The sequence below is a fragment of the Gossypium arboreum genome, chromosome 11 (genome assembly GCF_025698485.1).
Source record: "Gossypium arboreum isolate Shixiya-1 chromosome 11, ASM2569848v2, whole genome shotgun sequence".
Lineage (NCBI taxonomy): Eukaryota > Viridiplantae > Streptophyta > Magnoliopsida > Malvales > Malvaceae > Gossypium > Gossypium arboreum.
This window is the reverse complement of record NC_069080.1, coordinates 8186200-8196716: the sequence shown is the minus strand read 5'-3', so window position 1 is coordinate 8196716 and position 10517 is coordinate 8186200. Positions and strand designations below refer to the sequence as shown.

General features: G+C 31.2%; 2 protein-coding genes across 2 annotated transcripts; both read left to right on the top strand.

Moving 5' to 3' along the window:
- Window positions 1-2319: 2319 nt before the first annotated feature.
- On the top strand, window positions 2320-5620 carry LOC108470808 (digalactosyldiacylglycerol synthase 2, chloroplastic). Its single transcript, XM_017772285.2, has 5 exons — window positions 2320-2480; window positions 3068-3452; window positions 3832-4098; window positions 4507-4859; window positions 4949-5620. Exons 2-5 carry the CDS (start codon window positions 3171-3173, stop codon window positions 5448-5450), a joined length of 1404 nt encoding a protein of 467 aa, XP_017627774.1. The 5' UTR covers window positions 2320-2480; window positions 3068-3170; the 3' UTR covers window positions 5451-5620.
- A 1100-nt stretch (window positions 5621-6720) lies between these two features.
- Window positions 6721-10517, top strand: LOC108473013 (uncharacterized). Its single transcript, XM_017774584.2, has 4 exons — window positions 6721-7374; window positions 8818-8850; window positions 9968-10132; window positions 10227-10517. Exons 1-4 carry the CDS (start codon window positions 7297-7299, stop codon window positions 10347-10349), a joined length of 399 nt encoding a protein of 132 aa, XP_017630073.1. The 5' UTR covers window positions 6721-7296; the 3' UTR covers window positions 10350-10517.

The window sequence follows — 10517 nt, the reverse complement described above, 5'->3', positions numbered from 1 at the left end:
TAATTTGACCATTGTTCTAGATATGAAGAAAGAAAGAAAAAAAGAAAAAATATATAAGAGAAAATAAAGCCTTTTTTTTTCTTTTTTGTCACATCCATATTTTTAATCGGTTATCTTATTCTTTAATGACTAACAAAGGTATTGTATTGGGAAAAAATAGCTTTAAGTATTGCTATAAGTATTAAAATGAGAAAAAGAGAGTATAATTTAAATATCGATATGTGGGTTAAGCTTTTGTTTTTTAAAAATAGATTTAACAATGTGAGAAAAAAAAGTTTTGGATACCATTTATTACAAAAAAAAAAAGTTAAGGTATCAAAATTCCATCTTGTAATTTAATTGTGGGTTTTATTTAAAAAATTAAATTGTTAAAAATATTAAATTTTAGTTGACTTCATAAATAGAGCTTAAATATATCATTGAAAAATAAAAAGATTGAATATATAGTATTAAATTATAAAAATAATAAGTATTTCATAGTTTGAAATTTAATAAATGAAAAATATACAGGTACTAATCTTTTGTTTTCTTAAATGTAAAAGATTATGAGTGAAATTAAGTTAAATCTGATACTTAGAACAAAATTAAACTATATAATATACATGTGCGTGAGATAAACAAATAAACCTTAAAAGCAAAGCAAAATAAAATTAAAAGGAAAGCATTGCATTCCTTACCAAAAAGCAAAGCAATACGCAGATTAAGTTTTAGCTTATATTGATATTTTTATTGGTGTAGAAAAATTTGAGCTCAAGTATATTAAAATGTATTATTTTTATTTAAAATTAAAGAATAATTATAGGTAATTCTAAATATTATATAAAAAATAAATATAATAACATACATCATTATTAATATTCATATCCAACCCAAGTAAGACATAAACAATGAGTAATACTCGCTTAAAATTATAAATAAAATAAATGAAAATGTAAGAATAAAATATTTATTTATTTTATTTAAAAAATAAAGGTATAATGATAAATTTAATTTTTAATGTTTATTTTTTTCATCAACTTAATTATTATTATTTTAGTTAAATTTAATTATTAATTTTTAAAAAGAGTTAGACACCTTTTCTTTTATAGAAATGTTGACTAAAATATTAAATTTTGAACGGTATTTGCTTGACAACCCATGTGACAGTTGACGTGCATTTTATGCTAACATGACACTATTTGTATTCCATGTCATGTTAACAAATAGTTTAAAAATTATAAAAAAATTCAAAATTATAAATAGTTCTTAAAAATTTTAAAAAATGAATTACACGTGGATTGTTATGCAGACTATCATGTTTAAAAATTTAATGTTTTAGTTAGTACTCTGTTAAAAATCAATACAATTCTTTTTGAAATGTTGATAGTCAAATTCGACTACTTTTAGAGAATTAAGAACCAAATTTAACTAAGGTGAAATTTAAAAAGTAAGTGCTGAAAACTCAAGTATTAAAATTTTAAGTGCTGAATTTAAGTTAAAAATTGTTTGATATATTACTTAAAATTAATTACAGAATATAATTAAATTTTAAATTATAAAAATATATATTCTATAATTTATTATTAATTTTTAAATGTTTTACCTTATTCTAAACAAAAATCAAATTTTAAACATAAAATTTTTATAGGATAATATAATATTAGAATAAATAAAATAAAATTGAATTAATTGGACATATTCTCCATTAAGTAATAAATAGTCTACTTATTATTTTCTATTAGAGAAATAATTATAACTGATTGTTTTATTTTAGATTAATTTTAAAAATTAAATTATTAAAAATATTAATTTTCAATTGATTTAATTTTTTAATTATCTACCAAACAAACCCCCAAAAATCTAATTTGACAATAAATTTAAATGTTAAAAAGTTAAAGCCAAAAATAAATAAATAAATTCCACAACTATAAACTTGTTATCCGGCTAAATTTGTTGAAAATACCGAAAAAAAAATTAGAGAAATGAGCCACTTTATGAGATATTTAGATAAATAAGTTGACACAGCAGCTCCTTTGGTCAAATGGATAAATATTAGTGGTTTTATTCTTAAGTCTTGAGTTTGATTCCTCTCTTACTTACATTTGTATTTTTTATTTTCTGTTGTTAATACATTAGCTCATTTAGTTAGATGGCCATAAATCTTAGGTCCAATTCTTCTTTTAAGTATATTTATATTTTTATTACATATTATTCTAAAAATAATGATATTTGTAATAATTATTTAATTTTATAAATAAAAATTTATTAATTAAAAAGATGAATGATGTAATTTTTTTTAGCATATTCAGCAAATATAACCCTCAATAGCTTGTAGAAAAGGTAGATAAATAAACAAATAGATGGACCCAAAGCATATTCTTTTTCCTACTAACTTATCCTATTGGTCAAAACTGTTCTGTTTCCTCAATTCTCATTTCCCACAAAGTTCAACTCTGGAAGTTGCGGGAAGTTCCATTCAGAAACAGAAAAGAAAAATACAGGTAACTCATCTTAACTTTTGTTTTTCAGCAATCTGTTTCATTCTTCAATCTAACACAGAATAAGAAGGAAGATTAGATTGTGATACTTGAAAACGGAATCTCTCTGAATTTCTTTATTCTCATGATTCCGTGCTGGCAGCTATTCTCGCATCTCTCTATTTTTTCCCCTCTGTTGAAGCTTCTTAGTTGATAATTCAGGCCATTGATTAAGATCGTCAAAGAATCCTGTCTTTCTATTGTTTAGATCTTCATTAATATGATTTCTTGGCGAGGAAGGACCTTAGTATCAATTGGTTTTGGGACTCACCTTTCACATCATTTCTGCTGAATAGGGAGCTAATCTGATTATTTAAATAATCAAAAGCAAAATGCTAGCTTAATTTAAGCTATGGGTAGGAATATGGATACTTTTACTTCTTCCTTCTTGTGGTATGGATTTGAAATTAGCTTTATTCACACTTCATAGAAATTCCTATTTAATTATTAGCTTTTATATTTTAGGCAAGATTATTTTGATTTCTTGACTCTTGTTCCAAATTTCTTTTGCATTTCAGCTAATACTTGTGTTGTTATTGATGCTGTTGTAGACATTACTTCGTGTTTTGGAAAAGCCAACCTATCTGTTTTATAAGCTGCCTGCATTGGTTCCGTGCTGAAATTGTTGGCTAAAAACTTAAAGTTGATGACTGAATGGATAGAAAGCAGCATATAGCAATTTTTACCACAGCAAGTCTGCCATGGATGACCGGAACTGCAGTTAACCCTTTGTTTCGCGCTGCTTATCTTGCCAAAGATGGAGAGAGAAAGGTCACATTGGTGATCCCTTGGCTATCCTTAAAAGATCAAAAACTAGTATACCCAAACAACACCACCTTTGGTTCACCCTCAGAGCAAGAATCGTTTATTCGTCAATGGCTAGAGGAGAGGACTGCATTTATATCTGGTTTCGTCATACGGTTTTATCCTGGAAAGGTAATTGTAGCAGGCTTTTGTTTACATAGTAGGCTTTTATAAAGGAAAGGTAATCATATCTAAACTTTTCCTGAACTATTAATGCTTTTATTTACTTGGTACGCTTGTCGGCATATTATCTTTTATTAAACATTTTCTGATAATTTAAAATTCAAACTCCCTAATGTTTCTAAGTGATGAGTGGTGAGTTAAAAAGTTAAAATGTACCTAGTTTTTAGCTATTTGTGTCTACCAGAATGCTAATCTGGTAGAACCTATTTGTACTTGTGTAGCATTTTGCTGTATGTCTACAGTGGTTGTTTAGACATTAAAACCATCATTGAATTTGAGTAGCATAATAATAATCTGATGGTATTTTTTAACACCACTTGTGATGCAGTTTGCTGTAGATAAAAGAAGCATTCTTCCTGTAGGGGACATCTCAGAAATCATCCCTGATGAAGAGGCAGATATTGCTGTCCTTGAGGAACCTGAGCACCTCACATGGTTTCATCATGGGAAGAGATGGAAAACTAAATTCCGCCTTGTCATAGGAATAATACATACCAATTATTTGGAGTATGTGAAGAGAGAAAAAAATGGACAATTCCAAGCATTTTTTCTGAAATATGTAAATAGTTGGGTTGTAAGCATCTATTGCCATAAGGTAAGTTTCGTAAATAAGTCATGATTTTCATCCTGGTTGTAAAAAATTATTTTTACTTTTTCCCCTTTTCTGTTAAAGATCTGTGATATTTGTAGGATTAAACAAAGTTTGCAATCTTGCGTGGTAGGATAAACTTGTTAAAACAGTATATATTATTTAAGGAAGAAGATTATTGTAATTTACTATACCTTGGGTGATGCATTGTTTTGAACTAATGGGAATAGGCTCACTGCCACCATGTGATAGAGAGGATAGTCTTAACTGTCGACGCAGGTGATAGTGAGGGAAAAAAAAAATAGAAAAACAGAGGGAGAGCTGGGAGGGAGAAGAAAGCTGAATTTCCTTGTCTCCTTGTATTGTACATATAATAATTAATTTCGTTGAATTGCAATCATGATGTAATTGCAGGTAATTAGGTTGTCCGCTGCCACCCAGGATTACCCCAGATCCATCATCTGCAATGTTCATGGAGTTAATCCCAAGTTCCTTGAGATAGGCAAGGAAAGGTTTGAGCAACAACATAGCAGTAACCACCAGGCCTTCACCAAAGGTGCTTACTACATTGGGAAGATGATTTGGAACAAAGGCTATGGGGAGCTACTTAAACTACTTAATAATCACCAAAAGGAGCTCGCTGGTCTTGAGATTGATCTATACGGCAATGGAGAGGACTCCGATCAAGTTAAAGAAGCTGCTAACAAGCTGAAACTGACAGTTAGAGTTCATCCGGGTCGTGATCATGCTGATCCTTTATTCCATGAGTAAGCCTCTTTCTGTTCTCCCACCCTCGTGCCCTCTTTTCTTGGACTGGGATCAATTAACAATAATTAAGACTTGTTTTCCTTTTCAGTTATAAAGTGTTCTTGAATCCTAGCACGACAGATGTTGTTTGCACAACCACAGCCGAAGCATTGGCTATGGGAAAGATTGTTGTTTGTGCCAATCACCCCTCTAACGACTTCTTCAAGCAGTTTCCCAACTGTCGAATATATGACGATGACAATGGTTTTGTTGAAGCGACATGCAAGGCACTCAGTGAGGAGCCTGTACCATTAACTGATGCACAGAGATATGAGCTGTCTTGGGAGGCAGCCACGGAGCGGTTTTTAAAGGTTTCCGAGCTGAACCAGGTCTTTGCAACAGAAAGGGAGAAAAATTCGTCAAAGGAATTTGCATCAGTCTCCTTGAACTTGTGGAAAAGCATGGAGGACACTTCAGCATATTTTCACCATCTGGCATTAGGATTTGAAACAACTAGAAGAGCATTTGGTGCGATTCCAGGAAGCTTGCAGCCGGATGAAGAGCAACGTAAAGAACTTGGTTTGGCAACCTCATCTAAACATTCTCTGTAAATCATTTCAGAACATATTTGAAATGCTAGAAAATTTCAACCCTTGCATTTTCATTTTCAAACACATGATATTACTCTGGCTAAAGTTTAAATACAAAAGTTGGTTCACCGATAGTGTAATTTACCCAATATAAAAAATAAAAAAATAAAACCTTACTAATGATTTTATAATTTACTTTGCAGAAAGAATGTGTCATTTCTCAACTAAGTTGGTGCTCAGATGACTTAATAAGAGATATATAGATGAGTATAATATAGATATAGTAACTTTTTCTTTTAACAACCCATTTGTTCACGAAGATTTTGTCTATTATAGAAAAGTAATTGTTACACATTTATAACAACAGACAGATTGTTGTAAATTTATCTATCATACTGTGAATTTTATCAAATAAAATAAAGTGAGAATGATATTAAAAAAAAAAGTAGGAAGTAAATCAACAAAATTAAAACACATATAACAAGTGCATGGATTATTGCTTTTATGCATATTTTACTTTTACATTCTTTCATGTAATTAATTTTAATGTTCATAAGTCTAAAAAGTTTAATTAATTAGTATGAGTTCTGAAATTAAATTAATTAATTTATCACAAACGATTAAATTCAAGTAATCAATTTATAAGTTTATAATGCTCCAAATTTATAGTAGAATATTTAATTAGAAACTTAAATAATTTATTGAATTGATATCTTGAATTTCACTCACGAATATTATTTCATTTAATAAATTATAATGAAAAGACTTGTTTATATGAAATAGCTATAATCATACTTAAAAGTTTAAACAACATGTTATTATAGGAACTAATTTAATAAAGAATATATTTCATAATTAAAGAGGTTGCTGTTATAAGTGAAAAACTTGTCTAGAAAATTAAAATAAAACATAAAAATTAATTGTACTAAAAATTTAATTATTTTAACATGTGATTATTATAGAGAGAGTTGACTATATCTCGATTGTATTTAGTTCTACCCATATTAATTTTTAACATGAAAATAATTCATACTATATTATACAAAATTTACATTACCTGAAGAGAAAATTGAGTTTCATAAAATTGGATATACAACATCACTACTTATATGTTTTAAATCTGTTCTTTTTTAAAAAAAATTTACGCTAATGCTATAATCAAAGTATACATGTAAATTACAACGGAGCTGGATACAAAGATATCTAAACAAATAGAATTAAATTAAAGAGGAAGAAATTAAAAAATGGAAAAATGTAGAGAAAAGCCGACTAACTTGAACTAAAACTCATATATAGCATCACATATAATTCCATGGACATGCCTTTTCCCTGTAATATATTTGTTTCGCTTTTCGAATAGATTAATTAAGGATTTGCCCAATATTTAATTGTTTGTGAGGCGCCAGGGCCACTGCCGGGGCGTGGGGTATATCAATAAGAAGTAACCGCCACTGACGTTTCCGTTTTGACCATAGACCACCATTCTTTTGAAAAACCAGTAACGGCTGGTTTCTGAGTTTTTCCTTGGTGCTAAATATTGCCATCCATGGCCTCAAAATTTGTAGCTTTGCTTTTACTCCCTTTATGAATACAACTCATCTGCTTTTACTCTTTTTTGTCTCATATAAACTGAAAATTCAAGAACCAAACTAATCCTAGTAAAATCCGAGCTGTACTCAGAAGGAATCAATTTCTTGCCTTTTGAATCATCTCCTTCCACGTTTCCTTCGCCACCAGCATTGTCTCCACGTGTTCTATCGGGAGGGATTCTGTTCTTCCTCAATGAATTCTTTATTAACCCCTCCTTCCCATCTCCAGTTTCGCACTACACACCTTAATTTCCGTAGACAACTTAACTTTGGTGGCAATGGCTGATGATGATTTGAAGCTTCAACAACCAGTGGATGAAAACAATGTTCCTGACATCCCAGAACCTGAAACTGAGGTATATAATCCCATATTAGTTGGTAATATGGAATGGGTTTTGATGAATTTGTTTAATTGGTTCATTAACTAGTGGATTGTTTTAATTCACTATAGTATCCTATATCTAAACACGTAAAATTGGTTAAACAAGAGCTTCAAGGCAATGAACATTGAACCACCAGCGTCTTGGGATTGAATCGCAGGCAAGAGTTGCCTGCTAGTGTGTGGCAGCGATTTGCTTCTGCCGAAGTTGTGTGAGTTGTAAAAAGAAAAAAAAAAAAACAATGAACACAATTCTACTAATTGCAAAATGTTCAAATGTAGCTACCTTGTCAATATTTTATCTGACTTTTGTTGCTTAACGTTTTAGGTCATAATGGAAAAATCCAGTACCTGACTAAGAAATTTTATAATCTGCTATCTGTACTTATCAAATCGTCTGAAATCTATTAGTGCATAGTTGTTACTAACTGACTTTGGAGGTTATATACTTTTTTGACACCAAGGAATTTTTGAAGGCTGTTCTTCCTATGTTAGGATATGTTTTGCTAAGATGATTTGACATGCACGGCGTGGTTTTGCCTTTTGCTTGTAACCGGTAACACAGTTGGTACAAGTTTGTAGGTCATGATTTGAGGATAAAATAGGATTGCATTCTGATTAGAAGAATATGATCTTTTATCAACTGCATTGTTCAAATACTAGCATGTTTTCTGCTGCTTGAGTGGTTAATATCTACCAAGATCTGTTGGTTTTAGACAAATAAATTTGGAGAACCTTAGATTGCATGGTTGTTGGCTCATCGCGAGTCTTGTTCAAATGCCCGGCACGTGTCCTGTTGCTCATATACTAACATGGATTAAGATCTGTCGGTTTTGTACGGATAAAATTTGGACACATGAGTAACGTTTCTTGATTTTACCTTTTATATTGTGATTAAGTCATATCAAGAACACTCATTCTAGTAATCTAGTTATTTATGTTGGCTAGTGGCATGTGCTGAATATAGGTTACCTTAATTTGTTCGATATGGTAAAAGAGAATCTATTGACGATTGCATCATTTAGGTAACGTCATGTGCGGATCGTAAGCTGACATAATTTCTGTGGTAATTTAGTTTAACTATAACTTGAAACTTCTGAATATTGAAGCTAATACAAAACTAATCAGCAAACACAACGGGATTTGAGTCAAAAGTGGATCTATTAGTACTCTTTTATATCAATGAGTTTCAAGGCAGTGAACATGGTTGTACTAATTGTAAAAGGTTCAAATGTAGCCACCATGTCAACATTTTATCTGACTTCTGTTGCTTAATGTTTTAGATCATAATGGAAAGATATAGTACCTGACGAAGGAATTTTAGAATCTGGTATCTGTATTTATCAAATCGTCTGAAATTTATTATTGCATACTTGTTGTTACTGACTGATTTTGGTGGTTGTATACTTTTGGACACCAGGGAATTCCAGAAGACTCTTCTTCCGAAGCTAGGGTATGTTTTGCATTAAATGCTTTGACATGCGTGGATTTGTTTTGCCTTTTCCTCGAAACCGGTAATATAATTGGTAGAAGTTGGTAGGTCATGATTTGAGGATAAAGTAGGATTACATGCTGATTAGCCTAATATGATCTGATATCAAGTGCAAATATTAGCATGTTTTCTGCCGCTCATGTGATTAATATCTACTAAGATCTGTTAGTTTTAGACAAATAAAGTTGGAAAATCTTAGATTGCATGTTTGTCGGCTCATTGCAAATCTTGTTCAAACACTAGCATGCGTCCTGTTGCTCATATACCAACATGGAGTGAGATCTGTTGGTTTTTATACGGATCAATTTGGACACATGAGTAACGGTTCTTGATTTTACCTTTCATGTCACGTGAAAAACACTCAAATCTATTAATCTTGTTATTTATGTCGGCAAGTGGCGTGTGCTGAACATAGGTAATCTTAATTTGTTCGATATGGTCTAAGAGAATCTATTGATGGTTGCATCATTTAAGTAACGTCATGTGCTGATCGTCAGCTGACATAATTTCTATGGTAATTTAGTTTAACTGTAACTTAAACATATTTTAACTTCTGAAATTTGAAGCTAGTACAAAATTGATTAGCAAACACAACAGCATGAGTCAAAAGTGGATCTATCTAGTTATTCAGCCAATGCAGAGAATGGAACCCAGTACTCTTTTATACCAATGCGTATGTATTAGGTGATTACAAACACATAATGCACAATTAAAGTATAAACTTAAATTGGTGAAACAGAGAAATAGTTTTGAAGTTGGTTTATGATAGCACACAGAATCTAGTGTTAATTTTTTTCTTCTTGTCTCAGTCTGCACTAATATTTGCGTACTTCGGTTCCAAAATCTGATTTGTTAATGATTCTTCATTGACATTCTTGAAATAACACATATGATATGGTTTCAATGCGTCATCCTCATAGGTTGTCATACAAACTTTTTGCAAGGAAACCTTTAAAATAATGACATCCCTGATCCCTGAACACTTTTATTGCCATTTTCACCTAGTTAATTCATGTTTTCTCTCACATATTGCTCTTTTTTCTCTACATTGACTCAGTATTTTTGTTTGAATCTTTAGGAACCCATTCCAACTCCTCCAGTGAGTTCTGCACGTCGTGATATCTGGAGAGAGCAACGGTGGAAGGATATTTTAAGCAAAGAGGAGCGGACACAGCGCTGTTCACGCTGCCGGGAGATAGGGCATGCTCATATTCATTGTCCTTATCCGTTCTATCCTGTGAAGGCAAGTTACATATTCTATAATTCTTTTCAATTTCCTCAACATTTACTCATTATCTGCTTCTATTTTGCTTAAGCATTGTCTTTTTGATTGCCAGTTTTTAACAGAAGCATTTCCCGTGCCAATGGTCTGGAGACCTCCAAAAGGGAAATACCGATGCAGTCGCTGTGGTCGACGTGGACACAACCGCCGCACTTGTCATGGACCTGTTTGCTATTAAATAGGTTGTTTGTTTGTGTTTTCTGCCATGCTGAACTTTTGACATCTTTGTTTGCTGGGCTTTTCTATGGTGTTTTTCTTTTAAACCGTTAAGACAAGGGATATTTATATCTGTGGTTGAAATAGACATATATCGTTGTTTTCTGGTTATCAATATGCATTTGAGAAA